Source organism: Mesoplodon bidens (genome assembly GCF_964165515.1).
Source record: "Mesoplodon bidens genome assembly, chromosome: 4".
In the NCBI taxonomy this organism is placed as follows: Eukaryota; Metazoa; Chordata; class Mammalia; order Artiodactyla; family Ziphiidae; genus Mesoplodon; species Mesoplodon bidens.
In genome coordinates, this window is record NC_138160.1 from 115336509 (window position 1) to 115352510 (window position 16002).

General features: G+C 52.5%; 1 protein-coding gene across 1 annotated transcript; it reads right to left on the reverse strand.

Moving 5' to 3' along the window:
- Window positions 1–7520: 7520 nt before the first annotated feature.
- On the reverse strand, window positions 7521–15643 carry CXCL14 (C-X-C motif chemokine ligand 14). The gene is made up of 4 exons (XM_081233144.1): window positions 15383–15643; window positions 15114–15219; window positions 11245–11358; window positions 7521–8695 (listed from the first exon to the last, which is right to left on the reverse strand). Exons 1-4 carry the CDS (start codon window positions 15444–15446, stop codon window positions 8680–8682), a joined length of 300 nt encoding a protein of 99 aa, XP_081089270.1. The 5' UTR covers window positions 15447–15643; the 3' UTR covers window positions 7521–8679.
- Window positions 15644–16002: the final 359 nt, after the last annotated feature.

Consider the following 16002-nt stretch of genomic DNA (forward strand, 5'->3'; position numbering starts at 1 on the left):
AAAGGTCTTGTGCTTCCTCTGTGTTGCTCCAGAGACGGACCTCAGGAAGCCTCTTTTAGGGTCCTGATTTAAGGATGAACTTTAAAACTTTTTAGCACTTGGACTTTTCCAACCATAGAGTGAGCTGCTTTATGAGTTGTGAGGCTCTTGTTACTAAAAACATTCAAGCAGCCTCTGGAGGCCCTATCTGGGGTGATCTAAGGCAGGAATTACTCACACAGGTCCAAGGAACCATAAGGATTACTTCAGAGGAATACAAGAATCTCCTGAAATTGTTTGCAAGATAGTCTGTGCATTTCTTTCAGGGAAAAGGAGATAGAGCATTCATCAGCTTTTTAAGGGGACCTAGTGTCCAAAAGCGCTTTAAAAATTCACAAATTCAAAGAAGTTTGGATACAAGGTTAGAATAGATTCTAAGGAGTTTTCCCTCTGGGATTTGAGAGTCTTTGGATTGTTAAATATGTTCTCGTAACATGAAATTGTTGTTATTATTATTAGCTATCATTTATTATGCGCTTGGTATGTGCCACACGAAGTTTTACATATTCTACTTGAATTATCTCATCTAGTTTTTTTTTGGTACGCGGGCCTCTCACTGTTGTGGCCTCTCCCGTCGTGGAGCACAGGCTCCGGATGTGCAGGCTCAGCGGCCATGGCTCACAGGCCCAGCTGCTCCGCGGCATGTGGGACCCTCCCAGACCGGGGCACGAACCTGTGTCCCCTGCCTCGGCAGGCGGACCCCCAACCGCTGCGCCACCAGGGAAGCCCTCTCATCTAGTACCTTTTTTAAAATTCTTTGAGATTAAGCACTGTTATTATATCTATTTTACAAGTGACGAAACTGAGTCATGGAAATTTACCCAGGTTCACAGAAGGTTCCAACTTCCCTGGTTAGATATGTGCCCCAAGTTTGGCCCTTTTATTCCTCATAGATGTGATGTTACTCCAAGTAGGTCCACACAGGGTACAAAACTACAGTTTTCCCTTGGATATTTTAAAGGCGGGATGATAATAGTAAGCAACCATTGATACCATGTATCAACTGCTTACTTTCCGTGTTGAGACATTTATCTCATTTAATGCTCACAGTAGCCCTATAAAGTTAGGACTAAGAGAAATTAAGGGGTTGGGAGAAATGAAGTATGGTCACTCAGCTTTTAAGGAGAGGAGCCAGGGTTGGAAAGAGCCTGTCTGGCTCACAGCCTGCATTCTCAGCTCTGCAGATATTGGGGGTGGAACACTGGGCTGGGACCTGGGCCTCTTCTGTGTATCTGTCCCAGGAAGAGCTCTTTGAATACACTTGGGGGAAGTGCAGAAAATCCCTTAGTAGCTGAGGTGAGTCAGCTCAGATAGAGTGGCAGCTGGACATATCCTGAAACCTCAGAGCAGGAAGCCAGCCCAAGGGCTGAACATGGAGAGGACAACAGTCAGTGAGCCTAAAGAGCTCAGGTGCCCCCCCAGAGCTGCCCAGGCTCCAGGTGGCTCAGTGAGGCTGAGGCTTTAGCATGTCCTGCGTTTTGGGACTCTGCCCTCTCTCCCACCCTAGCTCCTCCCAGGTTCAGCGAAGGGAGCAAGTCAGCAGCATTATGGTGGGAAAGCGTTCCAGACTTGCCCAAAGCCGGCATTCAAAGGGGTCATGTGTTTGGGACTGACATGGGGGAGAGGGAGTTGCACCTTTGGGTCTCCATGGCTTTCCCCAAGCTTCCTGATGTGCTTTGGCCCTCCCCAGGTTCCCATGAGAGTAAGATGTCAAAGGTCCATATCCCATTACTATTCCTCTGATGTAGCTAATCCCCCCCACCTTACAGCACATGCCAACCAAATTGCCAAGGAAAGGTATTGCTCAGTCCTCTGGGAAGTACAGCTGCTTGGTTGACTTTTGTTCTCCTGAAACCAGAATCTGATACTTTAATTGTCTGGGGAATACCATGTGGATAGACACACAGAGAGGGGGACAAGGATTTTTATTTGGGTCTTTATTCAACAGATGGGACTCCAAAGTGCCATGTGCCCCCCAGTAAACAATCCATGGGCATAAGCTCCAACCTTTGTCTAGCAGGGGAGGGAGGCCAGGGTGGAACAGGGAAACCAGGAGATGGCCCAGGAAGATTCTATACAGTGCTCTGTGGACTTCAAGGGTCACCATTACTTCCAAAAGGCCCATACTCAGATTGTCCAAGGGGAGAAGTTGACTAATCATTTCTTAGACACCACACAGTCCTGCACCCTAGCACTCTCCTGCTAGGCCTGTAAGTGGGGTGATCATATAATTTATTAACCACACTAGAACTCTTTTAAGAGCATGGAAGGGAACCCTCTTCATAATTACCCTGGGACAACCATCCTAGACCTGGATTATCCCAGGAAACCAGGACATATGGTCACCCTACCTAGGAGTGTCCAAACCAAGACTTAACCCTGCCCGAGACCACTTGGCCACTCTGTGACCTTGGACAAGTTATTCAACTTCAATAAGCCTGAGGTTCTTCATCTGTAAAATGGGACTCACCACAGAGTTTGTTGAGAAAGCACTCAATAAATAAATATTGGTTGTGGTGGTGGTTATTATTTTTATTAAACTTTATTGCCCCTCAAAGTATGGGGAATCAGCAGGGTTGGTATCTTAGCAGCTGTAAAGGAATTGAAAGATGTTCTTTCTGTCATAATTTTCTTGGTTTATAATACTTTGTGGCTTTACTAATGCAAATACTTAACTCCAGTCTGTCTTTGCAGGCCATTATTTCAGGGGGACAAAAGGCTTTGTAATGTAGAGATGATACCTGTGTGAGGGCTGCTTTCAAAGAAACAATGGGTTGGAAGAAAGAGCCTGTTGCTTTACCTTCCGTTTTGTTCCCGGGGAAATAACCTTGAATATTAGATGAGCGTCTCATCTGCATCTAATTAGACATCTTATTACTGTTCCCAGAATATCAACTCTCTTCATTGTGAAACAGGCTGATTATTTAAAATCCAGCTATGAATTAATTTTTTTAAACCAACCTCTTGATGGTTTCAACTTGTTTCTAACCAAAACCTTGAATTGCATTTGGTATTGTAGTCATTTTGCTTGTTCAGCTTATTTGGTGGTAGCTGGAAGAATCTCTGGCTGCTTCTACTTACGCCGAATTTGTGTCTATCAGACGTGGGGCAGAGCAGTGATTCCACAGTTGTGGGGACGGCTTTGCTTTGTCGGGTGAGTGGGAGAAGGCGTCGGGGAGCACGTGTGGCTGTAGTTTTCTGTTTCTGGAAGAAAAAATGAGGCACACCCAAAACAAACCTGGCCACACTGGTGGGCCATGTGGCCCAAGTTCACTAGATGATCAATATCTACTCAATAAACAGTAGGTGAGGCCTGGGTGAGGGCACAGCACTCTCCTGTGGGCTGGGGTCGGCAGGACCTCTAAGACAGTGCATCCTTTGGGGGCAGAAACCCTGCTCAGAACCCTCCAGATGTGAGGGTTCAAATTCTGTGTCTACTACCTGCTAGCTTCGTGAATATGGGCAATGTGTATTCACCTTGCTAAGCCTCGGTTTCCTCATCTGTAAAGTGGAGCTAAAGGGCAGATTCCGCCCCCCCCCACTTCCCACCCCCGGCCCCGGCTGTGGTTGTTACCAGGATTGCATGGGATAAGGCATGCAAGGGTCTCAGCACAGGGTCTGGCTCACAGTAAGTAAGGACTATACCAGTCCCTGTTGTCACTGTTCTCACATAGCCTCGGGGAACTCGGAGGACCCTTGGCTGAGGTCCGTTGGCTCTTTGCTGCCCTCTGGTGGTGTGGCTCAGCATGGCCTGGCGTGGAGGAAGCTGCGAGATGTTACCTCCAGAGAAAGAAAATTGCTTTAGGTTTTATTGCTTCCTTAACGACCTCCAAGATTATCTATTCAACTTTTCAAAAGGGGAGGACAAGGGAGGCCTCTAAAAGCAGTATGGTGTCTTCCTCGGTGGGAGGGTGAGCAGAAAAGCTGTGGTGGGCTTCCTAGCCTGTGAGGCTGTGGAGGCCCCAGCCATGGTTCCCTGGCAGGCTGGGCGGGAGGCGAAGAAGGAGAGGAAGGGAGATGGATGAGCTGGGAGCGGAGGTTGGAGCTGTGCCTGGTTTCCCTGGATATTCAGCTGGGGCATGGCTGGTATTTCTGAGGCCCCTCTGAATTCCCTCACATTCTCCACTTCCGGCCCTGGCGCTCTGTTTCTGCTGGCCTGTCTCATCGCATATGGACACAGGGAGCCACGGGCCACATCAGGGACAGGATGGAATCAGGACTTCCTGTCATTGCCTAAGAACAACTTACAATTTGCCATGAGTTCTCTCCAGACTGATAGGTCTTGGTCAGGGGTCGCCTCCTCCGAGACTGGGTGAGGTGCCTCTTTGGGGTGTCCCCAGAGCCTGATGTGTGGCCCTCTGGCTTAGTGTTAGACCGACAGGCAATTTCAGGCAGTGTCTTCATCTCCCTTTGGACTGGGAGTTTCTGGAGGGGTCGTCCCCAGCATCCAGCAGTGTGCCACATATAGCAAATGCTTCATGATGGAACAGTGGCTGGGTCACAAATGATGAACTCTGCCCTTGAAGATGAGGGACGGCACCTCACCAAGCCTTCATTCCCTGTGGTGCCCAGCACAGGGCTTTGCATGTAGTGGTGGCTCAGTGAGTGAGTGCAGAAAGCACATTCTCTGGGAGCTCCTTAAGACGAAGATTAATTCATGGTGTTTGAGTACGTCCTAAGCGCTATCATAGGTTCCAGGAGGCTTTTGCAAAGAAGTGTAAGACATAGTCCCTGGCTTCTTAGAACATATCTTATTAGCTGTTCAGGTTAAAATAAAGGTGTTAAATTATAGTACAAGTCATGTAATAACTCAGGGCTCAAATGGGCCATCCAGGTGGGTGTTAGAGTTGATACCCAAGCTATAGGTCCGGTGCCATGGGCTTGGGACGTGAGAGTTGCATAGAGCCCTGTGCTGGGGCTTCATGCTCTGCTGTTGCCATCTTGAAATCCTTAAAATTTGAAAAGAGGGCCCTGCATCTTTAATTTGTACCACACCTTGCAATTATGTAGCTGGTCCTGACCCCAGTTATGTAGGTGGTCCTGGCTGCAGGTCCAAGGTGACCAGGAAAAGCTCCATGGTGGAGGTTTGGCTGGGTGAAGATGAATAGCAGAGCTGGGCTGGAACTCTCTGAGGATGTGGTCGTCCCGGTGTTGAGTCTGGGGCAGCACTGCGTACCTGCTCAGGACCTGCCTGTGGAAAGAGTCGGGGGTCAGGGACCTACTGGCTTTTGGATCCCAAAGCATGCCTGTCTGTGAGGAAGTGGTGGCTCTGAAGACAGGGCCCACATGGGGCCTGGTCTGCCTGTGCCCAAAGGAGTGTGTTCACCCCTTCCCAGGGAGGCCTGGAAGAGCTACTTGGAAAAGCGGCCTGGCCTTGTTTGCTACACTAGAGTTACTCTCCTTTCTGGAATGTGGTGAGTGGACACTCATAGGGCTGCTGGGAAGCCCAGAGGAGAAAAACAACGGGAAGCAGTTCTGTAAGCGGGAAAAAGGGCATCTTCCCTGGAGCCAAGCATAGTTCCTGGCACTGCAGGGCCCTCTTCTGGTGAAGTGTTGGGGCTGAGAACCCATTCTTAGTGGTCCGGCTAGTGCCTGTCTATTGGAGGACAGGGTCCAGGTCATCCAGGAAGCATAGCCAACCTTTGTTCTCCTGGGGCACACAGCCTCTGTAGGGGATGAGACGTTTACACACAAGACCTCCACTCCTGCTCTCTGACACACCGGGGCTCGAAGTCCAGCTCTCCTTCTACTTACCATCTGCGTCTCTCGTGCAAATTGGGTCCTTTGTCTGGGCGTTTACAACGCAGCACTGCCGGGAGGGTGGAGAATGAGCAGCAGGGCAAGTGCCTGGGTCAGTGCCTGGCACACTGTAGGGGGACATTGTTACTGTTACTAAGAATCCAATCTGTGTCTTGGGAGGTCAGAGAGGGAGGGGACTCACAGGCCAGCAGGGCTGGAGGAGGAGGTGCTGCTTCTAGAACCACAGCTGGGATAGAGGAGAGCCCTGAGCGAGGGCGTGTAGCGTGTCCAGAGTGAGTGGAGGGTGAAGACTGCAACTCAGGGAACAGCACAGAGAATCCTGTGCCCCATGCCGTGGTGCTGGCAGATGGGGAGGCCTTTGCGTTGTCAGGGCCAGGTGTGGGGAGGGTGAGGGGGCTGGGGGGACAGGGGGGATCCTTCAGCCGAGTTCCTTATGGTGACTCGCCCTGGTGAGGCCCCAGCAAGGTATGCTGATCTGGGGCCCAGCAGGGGTCAGGGTTCCTGGCGGAGAGGGGCCCGGCCTCTGTCCTCCCCTGCCCTGGAATGTGCCCTCACACTGGGGCTCTCTTTTCTGTCTGCTGGTGTCCGGGCTTTCCTGTCCGGTCTCCCTTCTTCCTCCATAATGAAGGGAAAGTGGGACCACACCAGGCATTCACAGTCGCTCGGCTCAGCGTGGCCTCGGCCCACCCTGTCCTGCTCCTCTCAGCAAAGAGGCTGCCAGGCTCAGCCATTGGAGCTGTGTGAAGAGTGACCCTGGGCAACTTTCCTAACTTCTCTGGTCCTCAGTTTCCTCAGGCGTACACTTGGTGGGACTTGGCAGTGCCAGGAGATGATGGAAAGGATGCAGTAGCATCTTGCTGAGGAGGTGCCAGGGCAGGGTACTTGCTGTGTGTCCCTGTAAGTGCTGGCAGAGCCAGGAAGCCATCCTCGGAGGTGAAGGGACATGGGTGCCTGGCTGCTGGTTCCTGGTGAAGCAGACAAGAAGTGCAGATAGGGTGGAGGCATGTCCCCTTGGGCAGTCCTGTGGAGCGTGTGGGAGCCAGGCGGGCACAGAGGGGCCTGTTTCAGGGTGTGGCTGACTGGGGTACCTGAGGTGTGGGGCTGTGGGCAGTTTGTGCAGAGTGCAAAGTGGCTTGGTCTTGTGGATATTGAAGGAGCTCACATTTACCGAGTGCTTGCCATGCCCCGGTATCCTGAGCGCTTTACGTGGATTGCCTCCTTCAGTCCCTAGAAGTGCCATGAGGTGTGTGCACTCATCATCTCCATCCTGCAGGAGAAGTGGACCTTTAATGTCACCCTGGCTGTGGCTCCCACACAGCCTGGCTGCAGAGCCCTGTAGGTTGGCACTTCCTGCCCTTGCCTGAGCCCCACTAGAATCCTGGGGCCCTGGACCACAGGGGTCTTGACGGGTCCTGCATCTACTGCCTTCCCTAAATGGGGATGGCAGCGTGACCCTGTGGTCCTATATGCGCCGACCTGGCTGTTCTGATGAACCTGCCCCAGGTGTGGGAGCCAGGCAGGGAAGAAGCATCAGCCTCGAAGCCTGGCTTTCTGTCTTCAGGACATTCTATAGAGGTGATGGTGTTGACAGGTATCGGGAAACACAAGTTTTCCTCCCCAGTGCATCTGTCCCTGTTTATTCTGGATGTGGTAAACATTTGGTTGTCATCCTGGCTTAATTAAGTAGAAAAAAAAGTCAGTACTCTAGAATTTTGGTACATTTCAAATATGTTTTATTACTTTTCTTCTTGCCTTAGAAAGAATATCAAACCTGCATGCAATGCTAACGGTTTCTGACATTTACATAGCGTATGACACAATAGTGCAACATGGCATATACTGAAGGGACATGTGTAGAGGGGACCTTCCTAAGAGTATATTTACAAGGGGAAAGGCGTGTGGTCATCTTAAAGAGGGCTGCACCGAAGGAGGACTGCACTGTTTAACACTGAAGAATTACGTGGGGAATAACAGATTGCTTTAGTACTGCATGTTCCATTGTCATGAGGAAAAGAAGCATGCTTTGAAGGTTTTCCCTCGTCAACAGCATGTGTATCTGTAGCTGTATATTGTACGTGTATTTGTATATTTTTAAGCTTTCTCCTAAGATTTTCGCTACAGCATCAGTAACTCCACGTGGTTTTGAAGCAGTGAAACTTTCACAAACGCTCAGGTTGGAGAGAAGACCCAAGGACCATTCCTTAAGGACCTTCCTTAAGGACCATTTATTTGCCTCGCCATCCCAGGATCTTGGAAATGTTTCCTAGAATGTGTAAAAATTAACCCCGGGGATGAAGCACATTTCTGTGGCAGCCAAACTTGAGTTCCTCAAAGAACAGATGCAGAGAGATCTGCTCCTGCTTGCCCGACAATTGGGGTCATTGGGGCCGCTGCTGAGTCCCCCTGAGGCTGTGACCGACCATGAGCCCAGGAGAGCTTGTGGCAGCTGTGCCGAGGCGCCAGGACCTCTGAGCAGAAGCTTCCCGTGCTAGGAAGGGAGCAACGCTGCTATGAAATGTCTCAACAAGTTCCCTGTTCCTCCTAGGTGCTTATAAAGCTCAGATGTATAGTGATGTCTGGACAAATACAAAAAAGCATTTTTTTTTTTTTTAATAAAGGAAAGGCATGAGTTTCTCCCCTCTTCGGTAAAAAGCAGCTTGTGACGAAATCTGGAACACAAGAGAGAAGGGTCTCACATCTGGAAGCCTTTTGCACACAGCTATAAAATGTAAAAACTGACCCCCGGTAAAAAGTGCTTTGTAACAATATTTAATTTGTGTCTTATGCCTGTGAGAAAGAAAGGGTTTGTTTTTTTAATCTGCAAAGTCCTTTGCTTGTGTCGCAACCGGTGTGAAGCTTTCCCATCAGGGGTTTTTCACCCTATTCTTCGTAGACCCTGGGAAGAGAAAACACCCATTTCAGTGGCTCAGGATGAGGCAGGAAACGCACAGGCCGGTGTCTGAGCTTCTCTGCACCTGGCCTGGGGAGTGCCTCTCCCAGGACCGCAGGAGCCCAGGAGAAGCAAGGGGACACTTCAGAGAAGCTAGCACATGGGCATAAAAGCTCACCTGAACCTGGCTCTGTCCTTTCTACACAGCCTCCACCTCTGCAGTTTCTTTTTATCCTCAAAGCTCTAGGAAGCAAACCTTCTTGGTATACGAGGAAACTCAGAAACAAGAGACTGAAAGTCTGCCCAACGAACACTGAATGTCAGTGGTGGGAATGACCTCTGTCTCCGGCGAGGATGTGGGGAGGGGCAGAGGCATCCCTTCCCTCCATTTAGGCTTGTGTCTTTCTTTGTATTTAGCCCAAGAATACATGTTCTCCAGAACAAAATGCCAGTTCCAGAAGCCGCTGCCTGAAGACTGAAGGGCGGTTAGTGGGACTGGGGCTGCCACAGAGGCCCGTGGCTCAAGGTCACTTCCTCTAGTAGCTACGAGGCCTGTGAGCACTCACAAGCTGGCTTCCCCCTCACCTCCACAACCATCTCTGTTTAGATACTTAAATCCCTTCCTTTCTGCCACATGGCTGCTGTGGGACCACATGTCACATCCAGGTCGTCCACTGCTCCTTCCGCCTCGTTCCTGATTTCTGAGTAATTATGCACTGAAGTCAAATGCCTGCTGCTGCTGCTTCTGGTGGCAGCCGGAAGCTCTGGCTCTGAGCTCCTGGAAGCCCTCTAGTCTCGTCCCACAGCCTGGGCCGGCCGCTGCCTTCTCTTGTCTCTACTCTAGGTTCAGCATTCTCTCTCTCTGTCTCAGCAAAGAGGACTTCAGGAGGATTCCTTTATCTCCACAAAGACATTTTCAACCTGTACAGAGGGAGGGGAGGCGAGGAGGACAAGGGAATGCCCACATCCTCTCCCAGGACACCTCAGCATTCCAAGAAGGAGGGATGACTCATTTTGTAAGGAAGTGATGGGAGGCCTGGTAGCAGAGGTGCCCTTACTGCTCTCATCTATGGATTTTGCAGGAACAAAAAGAGCGGGGCTGCATGGACCCAGGCTTGCCTCCTTTTCATCAAAGCTGTGGCCCCAGGTGGAGGGGTCGGGACAAAGGCTGGATCTCCCAGCAACCTGGCGAAGATTTGCCAGCGCCTCTGTGAACCGGCCCTGCAGTCAGCCTCATTCTACTTTTGATGATGCAGGGCCCGGAGGGTGACTGGACAGGAGGTGTCCCGTGTTTGTCATGTGAGCTGCCTGCCCTGACCAGAAAGAGGGCTTCATTTCCAGTAGATTTATGGCAAATAATCTCTTGCTCTCATCACTTTCTATTTCAAGCAATTGTGGATGAGGCAGTTTTGGAGGCAGCACAAAAGGCTCAGGTACTGGGGTTGGGCCCAAGTGTCGGCTGTGGGAGAGCTGGTCATGGGCTGAGCTTAGGGAAGTGCTGGGGGTGGCGGGGAGGAGGGGCGATGGGAGGGTGGCATGGGTACCCGCTGAAGGGAGGGGAAGGTGACGCCAGGAGACCTAGCTTCCTGACTTGTGCTCCCAGACAAGTCACTCCCCCCAACTTAGCCTCCATTCCCCACTCTGTGGGATGAGGCGCAGGCACCAGCTCCTGAGGAGCTCACCTGTGTGTGTGTGTACGTGTGTGTGCACGCTTCCCTGGTCATGCTCTGCAGATTCAGGTGTAAACAGGCTCTGAGTGTGTGAGGAGTGGGTCTCACCTTTATGTAGCATAGGGGAGCCAGGAACTTGCCTCCCTCTCTGAGGCCACACATGGGACCCCAGGAGATCAGAGATGGGAAGCCATTTTCTGATAATGGGGGAACAGCCCAGACCGGGTTGGGGTTAGGGGTCTAGTTCAGGACTCTGGTCATCTGGCCACTGCTGCCCCCTGAGGGTAAGAGCAGCTCTGATTTTAGAGGGTCAAACCCAAGGTCCCTCCCTGCACCTGCACAGGAAGGAGTTTATCAGGCTTCTGGGTAGCAGGGGGCATGGGGCAGCCTGAGGGGAGACTATGTTGTTGGCAAGGAGTTGTCCTCATCATCTTATGGTTGTACCCACAGTTTTATAGTTAATAAACCCAGTCACTTAAGCAGCTGTGTTTCACCAAACCACACAAATCACGGAGAGAGCCATGCTGGGCATTTGCCCAGCCATTTGACAGAGGGAAATTGGGGTTCAGAAAACTTAAGTTACTTAAATAAGGTGAGGAATTAGGACTACCCTAACTTCATAAAAGTTAGAATGAGACAAACTTTAGTTCGCAAAAGGATCAATTTTCGATGCTTACAATTGTCCAAGAGAACAATAAGTGTAGCAGTAAGTTAAGTGGTGAGTTCCTCATCCCTGGGAGTATGTAAGCCATGTCTGGGTATCTGCTTGCTGTGGCAACTGTAGTGGGTGTTCCTGCCTTAGACGGGGCTAGATGACCTAGAAGGGGTCTAGACTCTGGATCTGGTAGGATGGTGGGGAGGAAGGTGAGGGGCAGTGGGGCATACCTGCGCTTCTCATTCCAGGCGTTGTACCACTTGATGAACCGCTTGGTGCTCTGCAGCTTGGGGTGCAGGCAGTGCTCCTGACCCCGGTACCTGGACACGCTCTTGGTGGTGATGCTGAAATGGAGCAGGACGGGATGGAGGATTGAGAAGCCTGAATGACAGCCCCTCAGTGTGGCCTGTGGGTGGCCCTGGTCTGTCCCAATCAGAGCACTGAGAGACTGTGGCCTCCCCCCTCCTTTCAAGGAAGCCTACCCATATGCTCGCTCCCTGGCTCTTTGGAAGGTTCTGGTTGTCCCCTTAATCTGACTCCATGTTCGGGTCTAACCCTGTGCAGAGTGACGGGCTCTCACTTTTTCCCCTGGAGCCCTCAAAGTCTGGGATAGTCCCCCACCCCCAAGCCTACCCCCATGCAGGGTGTTGCCCACAGCACTGATGGCTCCCTTGGGGAACAAAGGTCAGGGGACTCTTCCAGCTCCTCTGAACCTGGGATTGAGAGGTGGAGAGAGCTAATGCCAGCGAAGTGTGCATGCCAAGACCTCATCCTTGGATGTGAGGAGCTCCATGGCAGGACTTGGATGTGCTGTGGTCTCTGTCTGATCTTTCAAACCCTAGTTCCCCTGACCCTCTGCAGATTGTTCTGGGGCTGGGCATTCGTTGACCCTGAAGCTAAGTCTTGTTGGCCTTGAAGCCCATTTTGATTCCTGAGCATGAAGTCCCAGTTATCTCACCCTTGGGCAGGAAAATAAGACTGCTCTTCAAGTCTCTATCAGCTAGTGTTCCAACACCATTGGAGGTCTAGCCATGTGGTAGAGAGGCAGGTGGCTTTGTACAGAGCGTAGGGCCTGGGTTTGAATCCCAGGTCTGTCTGTGGGACCTTGGGTAGCCTCTCTGAACCTAGTTTGCCCATCCATAAAATGGGTATAATAATAGGACCTACCCCTTAGGGTTACTGGGATGATTAAAGATATAATCTATGCAAAGTGCCTAGCACAATGAATAGTTACTGTTATTAGCAATTGTCATGGAAGATGGGATGGCCAAGAAGAAGCCTTAGTGTGTGAGGTCCAGCCTGGGAGGGAGGAGGAAGGGAGAGGCTGCTGCCCAGAACTGCTATGCCCCTCTCAGCCCGGGCTGGGCCAGGGTGGCAGGAGTTCAGAGGAAGCTTCTGGGTGGGGGAGGAATGACGGTGTTCAAGAATGAGGGCCCACCTAGCGAACATGGAGAAGTGGAAGGTGAGAGATGAGGATGTCACTCCTTGGGAGGTGACACACAGGAGCGAGGTATGGTGGTGGACTGGCTGCTGGGGTGTGGGCTGAGGGGGCAAAAAGGGGTGGTTGGAGGTTGGGGTGGGAAGAGTGGGAAGGGAGGGAGAGAGGTCAACCACACACCATAGGCTCCTAACAGTGAAGTGTCAGGGTGCCTGGGCCAAGTTCTGGAAAGGAGCAGGGTCGCCATGAACTCTGAGTCTCCCAGTTGATGGGGAGAGGAAATCGAATCTTGCTACCCGAATGGGGGCAGAGTATTTCTGGGCAACCTGTTCTCTTTGCTCCCCTGTGCTCTGAGTTTCCAGGGCCCTCACCATGGCCTAAGCCTCCCAGGGCAGGTCTTGTGGTAATGCCAGGTGACTGGGCTCTGCCTTCGCTGGCCCTCTCTATGAGACCTGTGGCTCCCTGGGTCCCTTCTGCTAGGTCTCAAGCATGGGGCCGGGCTTCAGAGTAGAGTCCAGGTTCCCTCCCCCATAGTACCTAGTCGCTCTGCAGGAATTTAGCCCATGCTTTGCTCTCTGCCTACAGGGCTGCCTTTGCACTTGGAATAAAAGGCTGTGGCCAAGCCAGATAAAAATACCCTCCTCCGTAAGGTCAGCTTACAGGCTGAGGATCCTAAATCCTGAAGGTTGGGGCAGCAGGGGAGGAAGCTTAGCCCTCCCACCACAGTGCTCAAATGCTCAGTCATAACACGGGGACTTTGAAACTTGGTTGTGGGGTGAAGATATGAGGATTTCTGCCCCCAGCAATTGTGCAGAAATTCTGGGTCCTGTGTGCCTGTCCTCAGTGGTTCTGGGATACCGAGGGTTTCAGCAATAACTCGGGGTATATGAAACAACTTGCCCCTTCTAGAATCTTGGCTCTACTGGATCCTTCTGAGTGCAAGCACTCCCACTTGCAAAGCAAGCTGCACTCCAAGCCTCATCAGAGATTTCTAGGTGACTCAGGGTGAACTGGAAAACTTCCTTTAGTTCAGCTTTGGGGCTAAAAACCGGCTTTGGGAAAAAGCACTGGTCCCTCGTGTGATCTGGAGAGTCTTAGGAGCTTAAGAGGGGAGAAGACCTCCAGCCCTTCAGGGATGGGGGTAGGGTCCTGGATATGGGGTGGAGGTTTAGAAGAGGGTGGCTGTGTGCGGATCTCATGAGACCCCTGGAAGTTTTCACAAGGCTACATAAAGCCTTCTCATGCACTTGCCTGGCTGTCAGTTTCCTCTCTATTCTGAAAAGTATAGCCACGAAAAAGGGCAAGCCTGTTTACTGAGGGTTCTGTCCTTTTGAGATGTCACTGCACCTCATACCCTGCTCCTCCTTTCCTGCCAGGACTCAACAGCTCAGCTTGGTGTGTGGAGCATTTTTCAGCACTGAGAGGAGTGCAAAGTTAACGTTCCTGTCATTTTCACCCCAAGAGAGCTGAGAACCCTGAGGGGCTTGTAGCTCCTCCCTCAGCTGTGTGACCTCTAGCTCCCACCCAAAAGGATTTTCTAGCAGTTTTTCTGGACCTGGGTCTGCAAGGCAAGGGGCAGGGCAAAGGGGCAGGGACAGGAGGCTAATTTAGGCGCCCAGGGAGGAAGGCAGAGGGGTTTAGCTCAGGCCCAGTGATCTTCTGAATTTCCCTAACTTCAGCGTGACTGCGCAGACCCCAGGTGGCAGTGGGGGGCGGGGGGCGGTGGGAGCTGCCTTTGCAGACACTGTGTGGAGGCCTTTGGGCCAGCGGGGCCAGTGAATGGAAGGCACTTGCCCAGACTGAGAATAAAGTGTGTCCTGTTTCTGGGGGAGGGGAAGAGGGGCCAATGGTCCGTGGCAGATATTTGGTAGCTGCTTTGCCAAGGGCTCCCTTCCTGGCCAAGAGCGTATTGATGGGGAAACAGTGGTGCTGGCCTCAAGTGGTTAATTGGGAAGGCAGAGAAGCAAGGAAACGCAGTGTTCTCAAGCTCTGCCCCACTTTTTAAAATATTCCCTGCATCCCCACCAAGCAGGGCTTCACCCTCATGGCACGTTAACCCCAACAGAGCCCTTTCCACAAGACTGCTCAGGAACCCACAGGAGTCCAGCTGGTGTTGGAAGAGTGAGGATCGTTCTCAAAATGGAATCGCTAGAAGCCAAAAACCAGACGGCCATGGTCCCCTGATCAGAAAAAGGCCCTGAAAAGAGGTTCTGAGGACGTCAGACAATGTTTGCTTTAATTCTCTCTCCAGTAACAGGAAGGCAGCACGCCTCACAGTTTGGGTTCCAGTTTAATAGTTCTGGGTGTATTCTGAGTGATTTCAATCTGGGTGTTCTAAGTTGGCACACGGAAGCCATTTAACCCTTGATCACCCTAGAAAGGGGGGCAGTGCAACCCCTAGGCTACCCATTCGAATCCTAGCAAGGGTGAACTCCTCGGAGAGGCTGTTTCCGGAGCACAGTACCGTGACCCTTTTTTCAAACTCTCTTCCAGACTGCCGTGCCAGCGTCCTAAGGACTCGCTAGGCGATTACAAAGGCTCCGCCAAGGCCTTGACAAAGGCTGAGAGAAAGGCTTGTTAGCCCGACCCAGCCCCAAGCTGCGCCGCAGCACCCGGTTAAGAGCTGCGCGCACACGCTCGCGGCGAAGAGCGAGAACTCACATAACCATTTTCTCCTCGCAGTGCGGGTACTTTGGCTTCATTTCCAGCTTCTTCACGTCGCTGTAGCGGATCTTGGGTCCCTTCCGGGAGCACTTGCATTTGGACCCTGCGAGAGAGCGCGCGGGGGGCTGCTCAGTTGCGCGAGGGGTCTCATTGACCACCCTCGGTGCCCACCCAGAACCCCAGGGATCCCGGGAAGCTTAGCAGTTGGCGTTGGGGGTTCCCCAGGACTGGCCGGGCTGGCGCCAAAGGACCTCCCAGGCACTCACCGTCCACGCGCGCGGCGCACAGCGCCAGAAGCAGCAGGAGCAGCGCTGCCGTCAGGACCCTCATGCTGGCCGAGGGGCGCGGCGCGGGAGCAGGGGCTCGGGGAGGGCGCCCGCACGTCCGGGTGCCGGGCTTGGCTCTTTCTACCCGGAGAGCGCGTCCCGGCTCCACTCGCTCCTGCTGCGCCCGTCGGTGGGAGCCTCGCGGCTGTGGCACCCCGCAGCGCTCCGCGCTCGGCTCTGGGCTCTCTCCACAGTCTCCCTCCGCCCGCCCAGGCCTCTTTTAAATCCGCTCCGAGCTCATTAATATGCAGAACCACTCGGTGACTCACTGAGATTTCTCAACGCGGTGGTGGGGGGGGCGGAGACCTTACCCGCCCGCCGCCCGCCCCGGACCGCGATCGCAGCAGCGCACACTGGGAGCCACGCGCGCACTTGCACGTTCAGACTCACATCCAATACCCTCTCGCTCTCACACACGCTCTCCTTCAGACACTTGCACACCCAGGCTCCAGCACGCACACAGAGCCAGAGCCAGTGCTCGGGCGCCACTTGACGGTGGCGAGGCTGCTTAAGGGCACTGCTTTTATGATTCGCGTGGTTCCCTCTGGCCTGCTGTTGTG